Below are 21,824 nucleotides of genomic sequence, written 5' to 3'. Positions count from 1 at the left end.
TTGTGTTGTCATGTGTCTGGGAATCTGACATTCATTCTGTGTTAGTTGATTCACTTCTTCTCTAAGCACTTCCAATTGTCATGATATGATTATTAGTAGTCCTGTTTTAAAATAATGTAGAACAAGTTTTTTTTTTTTCATGCATCTTGCAGAAATATTTCTGTGAAATGATTCTGTTCCTGGAAACACACTGAATAGAGTTGGGTGAGAAATGGTTGTCCTGTCCCATGAAAATTTGAGATTTTGAAAATTTCTCATTGTGCCTCAGGAACAGAGACTTTCACAGTTTTTTGATACAACTGGTGGGTGGCAAGCCAAGAGACACATGCACACATGCACAATGAGTGACTAAGTATGCCTGCAGTACCCCAGAATAGCCAAATAGTTTAATGGTTAGGTCACTTAGCTGGGATATGGAAGATCCTAGTTTAAGTCCTTATTGAAAATGGGTAGAGAAGGGACTCTTAGCTAAATGCCTTAACAACGGAAGTATTGGCTCTTCTCGGTGGGCCTGTCTTTCTGATTTTGACTCAAAAAACCATCCTGAACCTGAGAAACTTTTCATGTTTTGTCAAACCCAATACAGTTCTGCAAAATGTTTACCTTAAGACAAATCGATTTTTTTGATGAAAAATTCCTGACCAGATCTAGTACTGAATTGATTTTATTCCATACAATCAGATGATGGACTACAGACTTTTCTTTGCCTATTTTTCCTCATTGATTATTTGGGATGTTGGGAGCAGCCCGAGGCCAGCTGCAGCAGCTGGCGCCCTAGGTGGAATGTGCGATCGCCGCCCCCACTTGCAGGGCTGTCAATGGACTGACGACATCATCGGGCACCCCATGACATCATCATCGGACACCGTTGAAGGCGGCTCCCTAGGCAGCAGCCGAGTCCGCATATAGTCACGGGCTGCCCCTGGGATGTTGCTTATCTATGTTTTATTACAGCAAAATGCCACTGAAGGAAGGGCCCTTGTAAAGGATCCCTCTTTACTTCCAGTTTATAGGAAGTAGGACTCCTCCCTGAATCTTGCGTTTGACCAATTTACAGAAACCAGACTCTGAGTAGAGCTATGTCCACTATGTCAGTTAGGATGAAATATTATTTTCCTTATTGGGTCTGTTATTATTCATTAACATTTCTTCTGCAAACAAGTTTTTGATCCAAAATGTAATTTTAAAAAAAAAGCAACAACAAATGTTTGCTAAAAAGGCTATTTTAAAAAAAATGCACAGTAATGGTAACAAAAATGTTATCTAAAGTGGGGGTGGGAACCTTTTTTGGGTCAGGGGCCACCAACACACAGAAAAATTAGCCAGGGGCTGCACACAAGTGAGAAACAAAAAAAGCAAAACAAAACACCTCTCACCAGCGTGGGCTCCCCAGTGCAGAGGGAAACCCCAAGCCTCAGGGGCCAGATCCAGGCAAACCAGGGGCTACATCCAACCCCCAGGCCTTAGGTTCCCCACCCCTGATCTAAAACATAATCAAAATAGCTATTGAAACTCTGCATTTCCATGTCTCAGTATGTTTAGTTTTTTTTAAGTTTAGTCTTAGCTTTGAATTTTGGATAATTGCAATGTCTGTGTTATGTCTTACTTTAAATTACTGATACTTATTCTGACCTTGACATCATTTTAACAGGTTTTGTCTGGGAATAATAGTGGTAAGAGGTCCAATAGGATAGTAATTGCACATCTCAGATACAAGTTTGGGGGAGGAAATTTTCCAGACCAGATCAATATGGCATAATATATATTTTAGAAATTTACATCTGTCTGTCCACCCATGTGTCTGTTTGTTCTCCTCCTAAACAGAAAGAGCTAGGACCACCAAAGGTGGTATGCAGCTTCTTCTTATCATAAGGCAAGGCCAGGGTTTGGTTGTGCCAGGACAATGGGACCTGGGTGGAATGTGATTGTTTCTATCAAATGGAAAGGGAGCGGTGTGATAGCAGGGACAGTGGTACTCACAAATGACCACAGGGGGGCAGCAAGCATGGGGGACAGTTATACTCACAAATGACCACAGGGAGGCAGCTAGTGCCCCGCATCTGCAGAGCAGCCGCTAGCCAAACAGAACATCCCCTGCCATCCTGGCCTACCCTGGGGAGCAGCTGCCAGCAACCATGTGGCCCTGCTGCCCTGAGCCAGCACCAGAGAGCACCACTGGGTGGCCTTCGCAGCCCCTGCTGATGCCACTGGGCCGGCCTCGGAGAGTGCTGCCAGGCAGTTAGTGCTTCCCTTCTCTGCCCCCAGGCCAGGAGAAGCCATTTGGCAGGCTCAGCCCTGGGGAGAAGCCACCAGGTGACCTATGCTGCCCCCACCCCTGCTGCCCCGGGCTGCCTTCGGCCCTGGGCAATACCAAGTAAGTCTTTTAGTATCTAATAGTTACAAAAGAAAAAAGTCCTGACACACTTATAGTTTCACTTCCATTACTATGAAATTAGCCACAGGTGAAGTTATTGTCTAGTGACATATGGAATAACAAGTTATGTCACATGCACAGATCCTAATGATTGTGAAAGTCTGCCCATTATTAAGAATTTAAAATGTTCTAAAATTCTCTTTGAATTTAATAATATAGTAAAGAAAGATCTTTGCACAGCAGTTACATGTGTGTAAGCTGGTAAAAAAGACTGGCTGATTTGCTGAAGTGAAAGGTGATCAACAGAAAATGAACATTTTTTGGCTTCTAGCATATAAATAGGAGGTTCTTGGACCACCATTTTCTGATGGAGGAACTAAGGAAAAAAAGTCACAAAATCCAATTACAGAAGAAAGTATTTGAAACCTAAATCAGAAGCATGCACTAATGCCTGAGAACTGAAGAAAGGAATGCAAACGTGTTGATTTGATAAAGACAAATTTTATAATCTGGGGGCTGCTAGTAACTGCTGTGGCAAACAAGCAATGGACATGGTTCCAAATCTAGTCTTCTCTAAACTTCATGTGCTTCAATCGTATAATTCTTGAGGACTAATTCTTGATGAAATCTTGGGTTGAACATAACATGCAAACTGGGGACTACAGCAAGGCATCAGTAGTATCTCTAGTGCATGGCACTGGAAAATGGAGCGTATGTGCACATGAAATTTACCTCAAAATGATATCACCACTTCTGTTCTATTGCATAATTAAGGGGGGGTAGAACAATTTTGCTGTAGGAAGAGTCAGTGAATGCTTCAAAATAATTCCAAATATCCTGAAAACCCTATAATTTTAAAGTTTCAGAAGAGCTCCCACGCTCCTGATATTGACTCATTTTACATGAAAAAGATTATTATAAAAATATAGTACATCACAGTTTCTTTTTTAAGGTTGCAACGTGATAAATAAGTCATAATATGAAAAGTATGTACCTTATATATTATACATTTGTACGTAATGTATAGAAGTGTATGTGCATGTAAAAATTATGCATCAATGCTTAGATTCTCATAACTAGACAAATTTCAGACTCAAAATAAGCTATACGTTTTTAACACTCAGGGTAATTAACCATTGGAACAATTTATCCGGGGGTGGGATGGATCCTCTGTCATTTGAAGTCTTTACATCAAGATTACATGTCTTTCTAAAATATCCACTCTAGCTCTATGAGAAATAATAAGCTTGTTATAGGAATCACCTCATGAAATTCTGTTCCCTGTGTTATGATCATAATGATCTGTGTCTTTTGACCTGGATGTGAATTGTATGTATAAAAAGAGGCACCTTTGCAGCTCCATTACCAAAACTGGACCATTTTGAAGAGAAGGTGCAATCTGAATTCTCTCAAACTTCCAGTGGATTCAGCAATACTTCTTATCTGCTAACCCTAAAAACATTATATTTGTGGTCTATATCATTGGGGAACCCCAGTTACTTCAACAAAATAAGCATGCAGTGTACTTTAAAAAATAACACTGCTAACAAAAAGGATGTAATTCCCTGTACTTACTATTGTTTTCCTATTCCACCAGGGAAACTGATGGTCTGTGTATCTTCGCTATAAATTTCCAAACATGGAAAGGATAAGGGGTTGCCTGTGAGAACTTGACTCTGGTAGCTCATGGTGGCTGCAAGTAGCACAAGAAACTTGGGAGTAGTTCAGTGCTTCAAGAGAAGTAGACAAGAAAAGACAGGAAAAAAGTCCTAGTTCTGTGAGCTCTACCAGATGTAATGTCTCCCTGTGTTCCAAAGTCAAGGAACAGACAAGGCTACAGAGCCTGCATCCCTCCTTAATCCTTCAGGAATCTTTTCTGGTCCTCTCCTCTTCCTGCAGCTAGCTTCCCTTTCTGTTGTTCCCATACTACCACTGGAGGAGCTCCTGTTTCTTCTCTTCTGAGGACAACAGCCAGCGTGAGTTTTTGTTCTCAGTGCTGATGGTATCATTAGCAACTCACAGCAGTGAGGAGAGCTTTTCTCTACAAAAGAGGCTGGGCCTTGGGAGCTCCTAAATAGCACGACCACTGATGGGGGAGGGGAGGGTGAAGAAGGAGAAAAGAGGGCATTTGCCCTGGGGCCTAGCGATTCAAAGGGGTCTGGGATTCTGGCTGCTGTTGTGGCAGCAGAAATGACCGCAGCCCTGGGCCCTTTAAATCACTGCTGGAGCCCCATGCTGTACACTCCAGGCAGCGCTAAGGGCGGCTGAGGGGTGGGGTTAAAGGAGGGAATGCCATGGTCCGGGCAGCACTGAGGTCTGCCTTGGGGTTGGCACAGTGTATTCTTGGTGGCATTCAGGGCTGACTGCACAGGCCCTGCCACTTCTGCCAAAAGCCCCACCCTTCTGGTGGTGTGCCCTCCCTCCCACACTTTACCCAGGGGCCACAGTGGCTGTTGGCGACCCAGCTGAACAGACTAACCTAGCTTCCTTGCTCTTAAGCCCCAGGAAGATTGGCTTCTTCCTCTCCATGGCTTGAAATAATGAGCATCCCCTAGAAAGCCTTTCCAGAATTTTCTCTGTTTTTATTTGGGCCACCTTCCATGTTTTTTCCTTTTCAAACCTTTTACTAGCCTGGGAGCTGGTTGCAGTAGCTTATTATACAAACGTGACAGTTGGATTTCAAATCATGTTCTACTGTATTTCACTATTTTCCTTCCCACTTGACCTTCTGGTGTACACACAATATGCACTGTCGCTGCCTGGGCTTTTCTGTTTTGGTGCTATTCTCGTTGACCCCTTTGTGGAAGTGACGTGATTTGCAGAATGGAGCGATATATGTTACAGGCTAAATTTCCATTTATGGAATGTAAATGTCTGTTGGGCCTAATTCTTGGGTCTGCTCTGAGTATTTTGTTTTCCTGAAATGTAGCTACAAAGCTGGCTTACTTACCTCTGTGACAATTCCACTTGTATACGTGGAATACCTGGGAGGAACAGGTATGGCATAGGTTCCTAGGCCACAGCACCCCTTATAGGAATGTTCCCAAGGGGAAAGGGGTTGTGGCTGGAACATCCAGGTGCTGAAAGGGCAGCAATCTCCAGGTGCTGAAAGGGTCCTTTGATCAATGGCCAGATGGCCATAAATTAGGCTGAACTTCAAGCTTCTGTAAATTTCTCCTTGGACAGGATCATCTCTAGTATTGAGATAGTCTTTGCTTCCACACCTCTGGAATGACTTGTGTAGGCCATCCCAACTGACTGCCAGTAAATCCTTGCGAACCTCTGCACTATTCTATGTTGCATTTATTTGCAGAAATATATAAGGAAGATTTTAAATCCTCTGCCTATATGGCCTTTGAATACCTCTGCTTTCATTACTACAAGTCCAACTGTACAGGGTTCAGAGGGAAAGAGGAATTGCAATTTACATCTCCAAAGTGACCTGAAAAGGCTTTTTCATTAAAATATAAATCAGTTTTGCAGTTTAATTTTCTTGGGACTTTCCAGGGCTAGAATCTGGGAAATTTCCTTTTGTATAGGTAAGGCAAAGTCTCCCATTTCTAGCCCTCCAAGTTCAGAGACATCAGACCATGTACATGTCCTATGATAGGACCGAATAGGGAGTACTGTTTGCTAATGATGGAAGGATACATTTGGATAGGAGAGAGGGAAAGAGAGTTCTCTAGTACATTGTTTGTTTAGATTTTTTTAAAATGGCAGCTCTTTGGAGTTGCTCAAAGGTTTGGAATGTTGGAAGTTGCTCTGGCAGACATAGATTAGTGGGTAGAATGTAAGAGAGGCTGCCAAAAGTCTCATGATAAATGCAGCTGACCGTATGGTTTAGCAATTTTTCACACTGCTGTCACTCCTGTATATGTGTTTACAAGAAAGAAAATTCCAAGGATCCAGAAGATCAAGAGTTTGATTCTGTAAGGTGCTGAGTACCTTCCACCTCCATATAATTTCAAGGGGAGTTGAAAGTGTTTAGATAAGACCATGATGAAGCAGTCTAATCAAGTTAGCATGCTTTACATTAGCAACTGTCAAGCAATTCTCCAGAGCTTTGTCTTCCTAATCCAGGTGCAATCTAAATTTACTCAGGGAAGGCTGGCTTGCGGTTGTTTTACTTTTCTGTTGAGAATATGAATTCTAAAGAAAGGTACTAAATGTTGCAGTTTCTGTGGATCAACAGTGATGTGACATGAGAGAGATAACACCCCAATTGTAGATGCTGAATAGAAAACTCGTACCAACAGAGATGCTGAATTTGACAAAGGGTTGCAAAGATAGACGTTTATGAAAGGAAATATTGCTTCTTTTTATTTGTTTGGGTTTATGATCCTGCTACTTCTATAGCTTGAATAAAACAAATCCTATTCCATTTTTCAACATATTTGTAAACAGAATTTTTCCTATTTAATGGCATATTGAGGCTTACTACTTCTATTTCATTTTTTTCTGTATTATGTTCACAAATCTATGAGGTGCATTTTGATGTTGCAGACTGCTAATTTATTTCAATCTTTTTAACATTGCAGTCCACTCATGTTGCCCGAGCCAGCTTCCAGGTTGATGCATTTGGGTCATCATTCATTCTAGATGTAATGCTAAACCAGTAAGTATTGACTGTCTTTTATTCTGAATTTGTAAAGTGCCTAGCACAATGGGATGCCTATTTTGGTTGAAGTTTCCATTTGCTACCAAAATACCAATAATACCAATAATAAATATTTTTATGTATTTAGTGGATTTGAAATACTATTTTTTATTTGTCAAATATATATGTCATTGAATAGGAGTAAATAGGAGTAGTATAAATTTGTTAGTGATAGAAGGATACATTTGGACAAGAGGGAGGGAAAGACTTCTCTAGCATATTGTTTACGTTTTTTAAAATGGCAGTTATTTGTAGTTGCTCCAAAGACATATTATATGCCAAGTATGTATTTGGATATATTTTTAAATATGGCTACTTACTAAGAACCTTACTTTAAGATGTTTTGTAAGATATAAATGTTATTATGTAGTCCACAATTCTGCAACTGAAATTGTGTGGGCAAAGTGCTGTGCCACATTGAACAAGAAGCTTCTGAAAATTGGCAGCTACTTGCTTTTTAATCTCTGTATATATCGTGCCAGAGATCCACTAATAATACATACAGCTAGATGTTGAAAGCCTAAGGTGAGTGTTGTGAGTGACATTTCTGCAGATAAGTTCCTTATCTTTTGAGAAAAGAGAAGCATTACAAGACATAAGAATAGTGAATTTAAGACCAAGAGAGTAATTGAATAATAGCAAACTTATAAATGAAATCTGATAATTAATTCTTAATTCGGATGCAACAGATTTCTTTTGGATAATTCTTATCTGACAAATTTGAAACATTTCATGTGAGCATATCAAATTGGGAGACATTTGACAAAAATTGATGCATTTAATTTTGATAAGGCTGAAGTACTTCATTTAGATTCTCTTGTTTTATCATCCAAAGAAGGGTTTGTGGAAAATTCATGTTGTTTTAAAAACATTTTACAATGCATAAAGATCACCCTTCTACTGAAAAGAAATGGCATATAACGTGTGCATATGTATGTACATCTATAGGTACAGATAGTATAACTTTTATAACAGGGTGATATTTTGACTCCATTGAACCCAGTGTCAAAATTTCTTTTGACTGCAGTAGGCTCAGGATTTCAGCTGTTGGGTCAGCCTGAGGATGGTCTAATAAGAATAAATCAAATATTAATGGTATTTGGAAAGACAAGCAAAGGACATTATTTTTCTCTGAACTTCTTCAATAGCTTTTTCTATGAAAGATACATTTTTACTCTTCATGGAAGTATGCTGAACATTTAAATATTTAAATTATTTAAAATTAAGCTAATCTGAGGATACAATCCATTTTTTCCCTAAAGAGGTCAAATTATGCGACTTTTTTTTATTTAAATGACATTTTTGAGTGAGCATTGGAACTAGCCCAATGTAATAGTAATGCTGCCAGAATCTATCCCTAAGAGATGACCTGCAATATTTTTCAAAATCTAAATATCTGTTAGCTCTCAAACCAGTAATATAAAGTAAACTAAATTCTGTCTCCAGTTTCCCCCATGAAGTGATGAAATTGAAAGGTGCTGTTTGACCTGTAATATGACTTTTTATGCCAGGTTTTCAAAAGGGCTTCTGAAATTTCATTTGCTTATGCACAGATCTTGTCTAATAAGGATGTCAGAACATGGCAAATGTATTTTTAATATATATGGCTAGGATCAGATCTGTTATATTTTGTCTTTACTATAATTAGAGTGAGTTCTTGCATTTTTCCCCAAACTTATATACTACATTTCTGAGGAGTGTCAGTCCTTTATTTATGAAAAATAAAAGCTTTTTCTGAGGGGTTTGGAAGTGGAATGCCAATTTTGTAAATGCACAAACAGAAGTGTATGCAAAAATTTGTGAATGGAATTTTGGAAGCCAGTTTGCAAACTTGGCTCTCTATAGCAATATATTTGAAAATCAGTTAGTTACTTGCCAAGACCAACATTAGAGATACTCTGTATGCTGCAAATATTGATGTTAGCACTAAAACAATGCTGAATCAGGCACATGGTGGTGGCGCCATCAGCGCTTAGTGGGCCTAATTTTTCGGGGAATGTCAGGGAGAGGATTCTGTGACTCCTCCAAGCCCCTACAAACTTTTGGTGTTCCATTAATTTAAATTAGTACAGAGTAGGAAGGGGGCAATTCTTCAAGTCTCCTTCCATCTCCTCTATTTCAGAAAACATGGATCTTATCTTGCTTGGATGCCTTGAGGTTGGTAGTAGTATAAAAAACCCTGGATAGATCTGTGCGTCACAACAAAATTGTTTCAGTAGACAGTTCTCCATTTAAGCTGGAAGTCTAGAAGCTACTTCTCCCTTGTTACTCAAGGGGCCTAATACGTATTTTGGTGATTTTAGGGGTTATATTATATTTTCTTCTCTAGTTAAATAACTTTTGATAATATATAGTAGCCAGCAGTAGAAATGTGTGTTCACAGTTTTGACTCCATTATGTTCCCCAGCAGATATGAGGGAATTAGAGATAAAATAAAAAAAAGGAACATAAATTGATTCAATAAAATTTGCTAATTTAACATTTTGTGATTTTTTTCTTGCATTTGTTCCCCTTTCCCTTTTTTTCATCCCCTGCTTTTTCTTTGTCCCTTTCCATATTCATTATGTACATTTTCATATAATTTTCTCATTTCTGACTAGTGTTTTCTGTTTTTTTATTGCTATCTTTCATTTCTCCCTTGTTTGTCTGTTCATTTGAAAATCTCCATTCCCTCTTCTCTGTTTTGTCTGTTTATATTTTCCCAATTCCTTCTCATCCATCCCCTGATATCCTCCCTTCTATTATTCTGTCGCCCTTTTGCTCTCATCTGTATTCCAATGTCTTGTCTCCTTTCCCACCTCAGTTCCTTGAAGTCTCCCATATTTCAATCTCTGTCCCCTTCCCACAATGACAGTCCATCCAGGACAGCCCAGCCTCTTCCTCTCCACCCCCAATGTTTTCACACTAAATATTCTCTACCCTTGTGGCCTCTGCATATGATGCCTCTTGACAACCTTTCTCTCACCATTTTCACCAACGGAGAGTCTAATGCTACCAAGAATCTGAAGTTTATTTTCCCTCCCTTGTCCCCACCACATTTCCCCTTATTTTTTGCATTGCCTCCTCATCACTTCCAGAGTGGCTGCTACCATTGAATCTGGGAGTAAGAGGAAGCAGGGCTTCCTCCTAGTCCTTTGCCACCGATCACCCACTTCATTTGCCAGTAACTACAGGCTGAGCTGGCTCCTCTGCTTAGCTGTCCCAGCCCTTGGGGCTGAAGGCCACTTTGGTAGCTCAGAAAAACCGAATGAGGTGTGAACAGCTGGGAAGGATTCTGTGGAATTCTTTGTACCACTGGTGAAAATCTTCTCACCCCAAAAAGAAGAAAAGGAACTGATGGCTCTGGGATTCAAAAGCATGGCTATCATTGATTTTTTTTTTTTTTTAGAAAAAAATTACACAAGCAACTGTCAACCATATATAAACCAATTCTTTATATTTTGAAGGTAATCTCTGCAACAACAAAAAAGCTAGAAATAGACTTTAAAAAATACATAAAAAACGGGCGAAGGATTGCTAAAAATTGAGGGTCCTGAATGTGAGTGTGGGTCAGTCCTTTGACCAGGAAAGTGAAAGAGGAAATTGCTTCCTCTTTGTTTTATTATAACATGTTGATTTACTTCGGAATTTAAATCTGTGTGCACATGGCATTTATTTGTTAATCAGAAGCAGTTTTAAAATGCATTTTTGTTCGTATGTAATACATGTGCCTTCATATATGAAATAAATTGAATGTTATGAATAGGGGGGTTTAGGGCTGAAAATACAGTGTCTGTTTCCAGTTTGTTTAACTGGCTAAAGCATTTAGGAAGAAGCTTTCAGGCTGAGCTAGCTGTGTTTTTAAAAGGCTCAATCCCTCAGGCGAGAGTTAGAAATTCAGTAGTGGTGTTGGTGTTATGATACTGTTGCCTCCTGTACATTCATTCCATGGTTGTCATCATTACTGGGTTTTTTTTTCAGTGTTATCAAATCTCAGAAATCACTCTTAGCTTTGGTACGAACGTGCAGCTCTAGGATTCCCTGTTTCAGAGCACATCTGAATCTGGCGATCAACCCAGAATCATGTGTGAGATGCATAACAATTAAGTGTGCTTCCTTTCTGATTCCTTTTTCCTTCAAGTTTGTGAAGCTCCATTGGCATCTAGTGAAATGGGTAGTTCTTAATTTATGCTAAATATTTCTGTTAAAATGATCAAAGTGACCATTTATACTTTCAAGTTGGTTTGTAGTTATATCATTAAGTAAGAAATTGGATGGGAAAATCCCATGTTTGAGTCTGAAGTATTTGTAGTCTTGTGAAGCAGGGTGTCATGTGCTATCGGCGGCAGCCATCCCGACCTTGATTTTTTCCTTCTCTCCCTCAACCAACTTTTGGGCCCAACACAGTCTGCCATGGCAGGACTTTTAGGAAGAGGCAGCAGATTGTCTTGAGTTTCCTTTGGCACTACCCCTGCTCTCTGTGCAGCTGATCAGGAAGCAGCAGCAGTGGCCTGGGTTGCAGCTGACAGTGTAGTGACAAAGCCCTGATCCCTGCCCTGGGCTGGCCATTGGTGAGATACTCACTCCCCAAATGCCATCCACCTGCCTGCCTCTGTATCGGAGGGGACCAGCCACAGCCATGGCAGAGATGCAGCAGTGGGAGGGTTACTGCCACAACTTTGCTGTCCCCTTTCTAGAATTTTTATGAAATGACTCCTTGCTGTGAAACACATACATTTGCCTTATGAGAATAGGGCCAGAGTGTAACCATCTGCTTATGGGGAGCTAAGGTCCCATCAAAGAATGGTTTAAAAAAAGCTCATTAACTGGATGGGAGAGGGCAGCTTTAAGACTGTTCTACAGAAAAATTATCCAGTAAATAGGATTATCTTTAGCAAGATTAATGATTGAGAACTGAAAATCTGAAGGGATTCTCCTGGGGAAGTACACAGAAAGCTTAGAAAAGGAGGGTGGAGGCATACCATTCATTACATTTTCTTCTGTATTCATATAACTTCCAGGGAAGAATTTTCTTTACATTTAATACTCAGAAAAAAACAAAAAAAAGGCAGAGGTGTTGGCCTACCTGGAAAAGGCCTAAAGGAGGTGGATTGCAAAGCATTTATCTAGACTATGCAGTACAGTTGAAAGAGGATATGCAGATTCCGGGGGAATTTGCATATCTTCTTCTGATTGCACTTTAGAAATCAGAGCAAACTCCCCCCCCTTGTCGAAAAGCTGCGTAAACCTCATTTTTGGTTTATGCAGCTTTTCAACAAAGGGGGAGGGTTCACCGAAAAAGCTGTGTCTAAACTACTTTCACTTTCGAAAGCTCTGCTTTCGAAAGTGAGATGGAAGAAGATATGCAAATTCTCCGGGGAATTTGCATATCCTCTTTCAGCTGTTCCACCTAATCTAGATAAGCCCTGAGTGAACTTTACACCGCCAATCCATCGTAGGCCATGTCTATACTACTGGCTAAATTGGCACTGCTGTTGCTTTAGTAGGTTTGGTGCAAACACACAAGGTCAATGGCAGAGCACTTGACTGTTGTTTTCCATCTTCCTGAGAAGAGTAAGTCGGCAGGACAACACCGCTCTAAGTGTTATGTGACTGACGTGGTGTGATGTAGGTCGTGTACAACTATAGTGTAGACCAGGGCCTAATGAAAACATAGTTGCTTGGTGACTTGAAATGTAATGGTGGAAAATCTCCACAGTGGATGTGTGAATGTACCAGTCGGCACAAGACTTGGGGCACAGATCTCTATTTTAGCCAGCACCGTCTCTGTTAGAGGCTTTAAAAGCCTACCTCAGAAGCAAGTCATCACTTTATTGGCAGGCTGTATAAAGATGAAGAGTTTATCTCCATTACTGGAGATTTTTAAGAACAGATTAGACAAGCACCTATCAGGAATGATCTAGATTAAAAATATAGTCCTGCCATGAGAGCAGGGGATTGGATTAGATGACCTTTAGAGATCCTTTCCAGGATTTTGGTGCTATGATATGGTTACGATAGCTTAAATGCAGAAATGTGCTATGTTTTGAACAAATTGGGAGTTACAGTAGTATGTGTGTTATTACTATTTACTAGTGTGAGGATTATTTACAGTGAAGGAATGTGTGCCTTATATATGCCATTTCCTCTTCTTTGGGACATTGTGTTTTCTCCCAGGGGGACATCAAGGACCAGTCCCTGCATTCCCATGAGCACAGGGACTGCAGTTGTAACAGGCCATTGAGCCCTTGAGGAAAACAGAGGAAGCGGGGATTGTCCAGGCATGTTGAGAAAGGGGTCTCTCTATTTTGGGATAGAGGAGCCAGGCTGCTATGGAGGAGCCTTATCCAGTCCAGGAACCGTTGTGTTGCAGCTGCAGCCAGGGACAGAGAGCCTGCAGGGCTTGGCTGTAGCTGGCTACTTCAGGGGCTGTTGATTGTCCTAGATGGGAGAGACGCTGACTGTGCCTGGCTGAGAAGGACTACAGAAATTGACACACAGGAAGAGGCTGTGAGTAAATGGGCTGTTTGGGAAATTGCTGCATGGGATAGACCTTAGAGATATAGACTAACTCTGGGTCCAAAGAGAAGCAGTGTCCAGCCCAGTGAACCAGAGCTGCTGGCATTTGGTTGAGCCTGCTCCAGTGGCAGAGGGATTTTTCCAGCTGGCTGTTCAGCTTGGACTAACACACACAAGACCTGCACAGCGCTGTCTCAACTCCAGATGCAGACCTTCAAGCGTGCCTATGCAAGCAAGTGTCTGGGACTCTGAATTCAGAGGAATGCACACTCTGGGGTGGGATAAATGGTGACAGTGCAAATGCCAGATAGATAAGTTCCTTTTATTTCTGTGTACTTTAATTGAAGTTATTCACTTTTATTTTGTTAAACCCTATTTTTTTAAGATGTTAAGTAAAGTTGTGTTAATTCTAATGTAATCAATTATATGTATATTATTTATAATTGTTGTTCTGGAGTTACAGCCAGATTATTGCTGGAATAATTTTATTCCTGGAGGCTCCCAAGATACTCCATTAAGTGTATACAGGGCCAGCCAGGAGAAGGCACCATCATTGTATATTCTTCATGAGCAAAGGACTGCAGCAAGAGGGTGGATAGGGAATCCCCAACTAAAAACATCACCACTGCGGTACTCAGAATCTCCTTTTATGTTAAAACCATCAGACACCCAGGTATACCTGTGAGTGTGACCTGCTCTCGAGTAATGCCTGGAGAAAAAAGGGGGTTACATATGGTATGTGGAGCTCTGAACAAATATATTGCCACCAAATGTCATTGTCTTTTAATTTGTTGTCAAGCATGCAAAGTCATAGCAGCATTCACTAAATATTCATTAAAATGACATTTGGAATCTTTAATGTTTAGCGTCAGTTGTTGTCAATGGTACTTAGTTGCTATTGTGCTATTTACCTTCTAAATACCCATCCAAGCCACCAAACAAATTTTTATAGTCCGTGATAGAAAAAAATATTCCATATTCTTATTGGGAATATTTTTATGGGAACATATTTGAACCAAGGTTTTGCAATCCTATGTCAGCTCATAAGTTTATTTTAAAACAAAACAGAACAAAAGACAATTTAAAGGCCAAAAGCCATTTCCCAGTCTCTAATCTACTATACATTTGAGAGTTTGTGAGCGAGTAAGTCTGTCTGTTGTTCAAAAATTCCTCCTGAATTTTGAGCTAGGACCATTGTTCCCGCTAAGGTGCGCGCCTGTGTAACTGCACACACAATTTTTTTCCCCCACCCACCTCCTCTGGAGAGCCACACAGCAGCACTCGTGCGACAGGCAGCTGCTCTTCCTGGCAGGGCCAGCTGAAATGGCATTGTGAGGTAGCCTCCAGGGCGGAGTCTGGGACCTGCAGTCGCTGTGTGGCAGTGTGGGGAGGCCTCCTCCGGTGGCCGGGGCTGCCATGTGGCAGGGTGTCTGGGGCCTGTTCTGGTGGCTGGGGCTGAGAACGGGACCTGCTGAATAGCAGGAGTGAGGAAATGTCTGCTCTAGCAGCTGGGAACTTGTGCGTGTTAATAAATTGGGTGCCACAGTGGCACATATCCAAACCAGTGCACATGACCTCAATATTGGTGTACAAGCCAAAACTCACTCTGCTCGTGGTTGGAAAATCTTAGGGTGCGTCTACACAGCAGGGCTTAACTCAAAATAAGCTACACAAATTGAGCTATGTCAATTGCATAGCTTATTTCGAAATTGGGATCATCCACACAGCACTTATTTCTAAATAGAGCACTCTTCTCCTGACTTTCCTTACTCCTCGTACAATGAGAGTTACAGGAGTTGGAAATCTTCCAGTTTGACAATATTTTGACATTATTTTGAAATAACTGCCTGCTGTGTAGATGTGGACTAAGTTATTTCGAACTAACACTAATTATTTCAAAATAATGTTACTGTGTAGATTGTACCCGTAGAGTGAACATTGGTTGAAGGGTGAAGCCTTCTGTTTGTTAATCCCAAATGAAGGCCCATTTATAAAAATTCTTATTGCTCTCAATATGACCATATTATAATATTACATTAATACCTGAATACACTGAAATGAATAGGAATCTCTCAATTGACCTTGATGGGCAGTGAATAACAGCCCTATTTATTCTATAAAAAGTAGATTCTAGGGGTGAAATCTTGGCTTCCTTGAGACTGATAGGAGTCTTACCAGCATGTTGTCCAATTTGATTTTAAACAGGTTATGGCTAGAGAACTGCCAGTGGCACAGCTGCACTGGTGTCAGCTCCCTGTGTAGCCACTTTATGCCAATTGGAGAGAGCCTTTCAGTTGTCTTAACTATTCCAGTCGCTTTTGAGCAGCAGCAGCTATGTTGGCAGATGACGTTCTCCCTCTGATGTAACTCTATCCACATTAGTACTTAAGTCAGCATAAGTTATATTTCCCACGGGGTTGGCTAATTCATACCTCTGAGTGATATAACTTCTGTTGATTTAAGCCATAGCGTAGCCATAGCCTCAAATCTTGCATTTTTTAAGCAGTTGCTGACCCGAGGTCTCCTGATGCTACTGCCTTGGACTTCACTGGGACCAGGATTTGTCCTATATTGTTATTTGTTTGATAGCACAGGAAAGTTTAACCAGTGTCTACATCAACATTTGCAAGTGCTTATTTGGGATACTCATAAGGTTGAATGTATTCCAGGAGGTTTCATCACATGATATAATATTTAATTGAAGATTAATTAATTCCTGGAGTCTCCAGGACAATCTTGGAGGAATGGCAACCCTACATACTCATTGAACTGAAAAAGGAAGCAATTTTATTTAATTTTATAATGTATCCTATATTATTTAGTGTGTCAAACTGCATATCAGTAAGACCGTTTTAAGTACCTGGATGGGAATTCCCCATAGATTTCTGAAAGACTACTCAGTAGTCCTTGACTTCCCATATAAAAGATTTAACAGCATTTATATGGATATACAAAATTTATATGTCCTCTCTTTCTCATGATAATTTACTAAACTATGAACAAAAATTGTGTTTACTGGAAAGGTCAAATCATTAAATAATGAACCATATTGTAGACTTTACTGCTTTTTGCATAGATTGTGAGCAGTGTGTGTTGGTTATTAGTGCGGTGAGTTTGGAGATGGGATTATCAGCACCAAGTAAATTACATCTCCTAGATGCTAAATCATTTCAATGAGAAAAATAGTTAAAGGAAATTAATATTATCATTTGAAGAATTTCTTCACAAAAAGTTCATAATCACTCTGAAGTCAAGTTGGGCATTTTACTACTGCAATCATTTTCATTATTTACTGGTGACAGTTCCCAGACTTATCCTGTCACTTAGCTGTAAATGTATTGTAAATCCACACAGATAAATAATGTATTACATTTATAATATCCTTTAAAAATGGTTTTGGACTAAGGGACTAGTGCAGTTAATTAATGTATATTTTTGTCCAGTCCCGCAAAGTTGTGAGTGTTGTTAAATTCCATTGACTACTGTAATAGCAAAAGCTCATGGGTAGTGTGGGATTTTTAATTTTTTTAAAAAGATTTAACTATTGTATGGATATGTGGATTTTATATGCAGCTTTACCCATAAATATTTAGTTTCTACCCACTTATACTGATATTGAATTTCGGACACAAGAGTCCCTGCTCATAACACTTTTGAGCTATAGATAATTCCATAAATACTGTGTTGTGACTTGTTGGCTGTATACAATGTATAGTGTGGAAATTTGAAAACACCATTAAAGCCACATGAGATGAAGTCGGAATGCTGCCCTTTATTCACAGTTCCTAACTGGTATTTTGTGTACTGTAATTTACAGAGCTCTTCTTCCATGGATCAGCAGGTCTCCTTTCCTGCTGACATAATTGTTCTCTTGATAGCCTATTCTACTGCTTCTCTGTTACCCAGACACCCTCTGGTGTTATCTCTTCCCTGCTCTGGCATCATTACTTTTTTTTCTCTCGTGCCTCCAGTCTTTCCTGAAGCTCCTCTGTTTCTTTAAAACCTTTTCTGCTCCACTTCCTCAGTTTCTTCTCTTTTAAAGATTGCTGTCTTTTTACAACTCTGAAATTGTTCTCCCTGGGTATTGCTGCTGACTGTAAATTGGAGCAATTTTCTCAAAAATTTCACCCATGGCTTTTAATTTTGGCTGCCTAATTTAAGAAACCTGAGATTTTTTTTTTCTGAGGTGCTGAATCCCAGGGGTTTGTTTCCATTTGAGATGTTTGTACCTGTATAAAGCCCCATTTTCACTGAGGTAGGTCACACCAGTGCTATCCATATACACTGGACATTTTAACTGGTGTAGCTGTAATAATGCAAAAATTTCTGGTTTCTGAAGTAGGAATCCCAAAAACAGAGGAAACCACTGTTATTTTAATATCATTAAATATGTATTTTTTATTTACAAATGTAACCAGAAATTATGAAAAATACATACAGCTTTGTATATAAAAGTGAAAGGTTGCTGTCACAGAATGCCATTGAATCCAGTGAGTATTGAAACCCTTTTATGTAGTAAACATTTTTCTTTCACTGATTGCATATGGTCATCCATTAAAATAGCAAAAGTATTCACTGAAGCTTAGTGGCTTTCACCATTTAATTTTTATTTAAAATAGCTTGATCCAAAGCATCAAAATCTTAAATGAACATTAATAATATGAAATAAGTATTAATATCCATCATGGTGAGTGTTTTTAAAAAACATAGCCAATTGGCATTTATTGGATATTATGAACTGTTTTTTAAAATCATCCCTAAATCTATCTAGATGTACACAAATGGTACATACATCAATTTATGTGTGCAAAATCTGCACATGGGAACACAATAGATGGTCAAATATGCAAAGTAGGTCAATTATATAATTAGTTTCGCAAATACATGCAAATGAGTCAACAAAATAGTGGGGAAAAGAGAAACAGTTAACATTTTATTTAGATTTTTAAAAAGTCACTGACAAACTTAGTAGTGCTAAGAGGCGAAATAATGTCATGGATGAGAATCTGGCTCAGGGACAGAAAAAAAATAGAAATAAGTGGTCAGTTTTTATCATGGCAAATGGTAAACAGGTGGGAGCTCCAAATCTTGGACTAATATTGGTGATGATTAACATAATGTTTAATGACCCAGAATAAAAGGAAAACAGTCAGATGGCAAAATCTGCACATGGCACAAAATTATTTAGTTTATCCCAGATTAATGAAAACTGAGAGGAATTTCAAGGGGACCTAACAAAGCTTAACTGAATAGACAGCACATTGGCAAATGAAAATCAGTGATGAAAAAAGTAAGCTAGTATCTATTAAAAGGCATAATTTAAATTATATACACACATGATTGATTTCTAAAATAAATGTCACCACTCAGGAAAAAGACCTGGATGGTCAGTCAAAACCTCTGTTCTTGCCATGTAGCAGTAGTCAAAATAGTCAACAAAATATTCAAGGCATAGGATAGAATATAAAAATGAATATAAGATCATGCTCTTTTATAAATCAAGGGTCCTTTGGAATGCTGTGTAGGGTTCTAATCACTCCATTTGAGAAAAGATAGGAAAGGTGACAAACATGAGGGGGATATTTAATCAGTTAATTTAAATGGGAGAGGAGTCCTCTGCAATTCAAGCCCCAATTTTCCACTAAATAATGTTGTCAGATGAGCAGTGGGACGGATATTGATTTGAATGGACTCTTGTTGAGCCCTGTCTGTTGGAGGAGAATCACTGAAAAGCAAGGTCTCTAGTAGGGAGGCTTCATGAAGGAATGGGTGACTTACAATCATCTTGGTTAAAGATGAACAAGTGTGCATGTGCATATGTATGTGTGTTTAAGAATCACAGTTAATTTTCTTTTTGAAAACTGTGGGAATTTATATATGTAAATTATACAAAGTTATTTGTGCTGCAAAAATAATTAAAATCTGTTTTAATAAGGACGTAAGCAAGAATAATATGAACTGCATTTTTATTCTGCAAGACTGAGAATCAACATACAGTATTAAAATCTTATTTGATAGCATATAATACATTGCAGATGGCATATATCAATACTGGACTGTGTTGCACATGCATTCTATTGTCTTATCAGAACAATAGATTCTGTAGCTTTCATCACAATTTCTATGACAAAGATAAAGGGCTATTCATAAATTATACAGACATTTGGTTTAGTTTCTTTTTTATTTTGCCATTTATGTTCAGTACCAATTACTTCAGAATTTGACATATTTTCTTTGTGTATATTTTCCCATTTGACTTTTTATGTATAAACTACATAAAATATTTGTATTTGTAATTGCTTCCGTTGGTTAGGATCAGCTTGCAAATGAAACCTGGATCTTACTTTAAATTTTGTAGTAAATGGTACTAGACATATTAAAAAAACAAAACTGTGAGCATGAACGTCTTTGCACATAAATGACTGGATCACTTTCTACTTATATCAGCAACGTAAGTCTCTTCAACATGACATCATTCTACCCAGTGTTTGCTGGAATACCCTTCCCTCACTCTCAATCGCAGAAACAAGATCAAACGCTAGGTGATGGTGCATGCACAAAGGCACACACCAGTAGACTCTTAGCCAGGGGTGAGAACATTGGGCTGAAGGGGGCAACTTCATTTGTCGTCTGTATCTACCCATCCCTCTTGCTTGGTTTCTTCAGAGCCCAGATAGGAATGTACACTGCTATATTCAGCCTGGAGGTAGTAGACCTGTGTTTTGAGACCCACTGCTATGGGTTTTCTTTTCAGTGTAGACAAACTTCATGCTTCACAGGAAAGATGTTGACAAAGGATCTGAGACGGTTGCTCACATATAAGTGTGTATTTGTGCCCTATGGCTGCTATACACAATATTCCTATGTAGATTATTCCTCCTCTTCATAGGAAGTGTTCCATAAGTATAAATATTAGTTTTGACTAGAATTTAGGCACACACTAGGGTTACTTTTGTAAGTTACGAATGCACTTGTTTGGAAGATGGTTGCATTCTTGCGATGGACTGCTATATATCCCATGTAAACTGTTGGCCTCCTGAAAAAAATTAACACTGAAGTTGTCATTTTTATATACTTTTCTGATTTGCTACACTATTTCTTTCTCTAAATTATTTCAGATATCTTTCTTTTTTTATTTTGTTTCATTTGCCTATTTTCTGTGCTCTTATTAAATGATGGTAAATGAACCAAAGAATCAAGCATTGAACACACAATGGTATATTTATACTGCATTTCAAATAAGACATTAAATCACAAGGCTGACTTCTAACAGTGAAATATTAAAGAAATTGCATCATATAAACACATCAAAATCTTAGTTGTTCAATGAAATATGTCATCATATTAATCCTTAATAGCAAAATATTTTAGATACATTATTGAACAGAACTATATATTAATGTCCTATTCTACTCCAGCACACAAGTAACTTCCTATGGGGAGAAAAGAGCCTCATATCAGTTGAATAAAATATTGTCACATTCTAATAGCTCTGTATTGTTTAGAAAAGTGTCAGAAAGTTAGAAGATATTTATCTTGTGCCCTCATTCTGTTCCATTTATTTTATATCTTCCATCCCAAAGAAAGCAGACTACTGTCATTTGGTGTGATAGTGTGATGAGAGAAGAGGTTCATTTTGTGCTTTTAGAAAAGATGACCTACTAAAGGATTTGTTTTGTTTTTAAATTGGACTTTGTGCTCCTGTTTATCATAGAGCTGGAAGGAACCTTGAAAGGTCATTAAGTCAATCCCCCTTCACTCATGGCAGGACCAAGCACCAGCTAGGCCATCCCTGACAGCCATTTGTCTAACTTGCTTTCAAAACTCTCCAATGATGTAGATTCCATATACTCCCTAGGCAATTCATCCAAGTGCATAAACCACCTTGACAATTACAAAGTATTTCCATGACCAACCTAAACCTCTTTTCGTAGAATCATAGAATCTTAGGGCTGGAAGAGACTTCAGGACGTCATTGAGTCCAGCACCCTGCACAAAGCAGGACCAATTCCAACTAAATCATCCCAGCCAGGGCTTTGTCAAGCCAGGACTTAAAAACTTCTAGGGATGGAGATTCCACCACTTCCCTATGTAACCCATTCCAGTGCTTCGCCACCCACCTAGTGAAATAGTTTTTCCTAATATCTAACTTTGATCCTCCCCACTACAACTTGAGACCATTGCTCCTTGTTCTGCCATCTGTCACTACTTGAGATCAATTTCTCACCATTTTCTTTGGAACCACTCTTCGGGTAGTTAAAGGTGGCTATCAAATCCCTCCTCACTCCTTTCTTC

The 21,824-nt window shown here is 39.1% G+C and overlaps 1 protein-coding gene across 5 annotated transcripts in view; it reads left to right on the top strand.

Annotated features, from left to right (window-relative positions):
• Nucleotides 1-21,824, top strand: part of ADAM22 (ADAM metallopeptidase domain 22) — a 201,788-nt gene that overhangs the window by 21,797 nt on the left and 158,167 nt on the right. For all 5 annotated transcript variants that reach the window (XM_089776712.1, XM_075922419.2, XM_075922416.2 and 2 more), the window contains exon 3: nucleotides 6,913-6,989. In XM_089776712.1, coding sequence (XP_089632838.1) covers nucleotides 6,913-6,989 — 77 coding nt within the window. The remainder of the gene's footprint in view (nucleotides 1-6,912; nucleotides 6,990-21,824) is intronic.

This window comes from Pelodiscus sinensis, chromosome 2, assembly GCF_052426305.1.
Source record: "Pelodiscus sinensis isolate ZL-2025 chromosome 2, ASM5242630v1, whole genome shotgun sequence".
Classification (NCBI taxonomy): Eukaryota; Metazoa; Chordata; order Testudines; family Trionychidae; genus Pelodiscus; species Pelodiscus sinensis.
The sequence above is the reverse complement of the archived record's forward strand: the minus strand, read 5'-3'. Positions and strand labels throughout refer to the sequence as shown.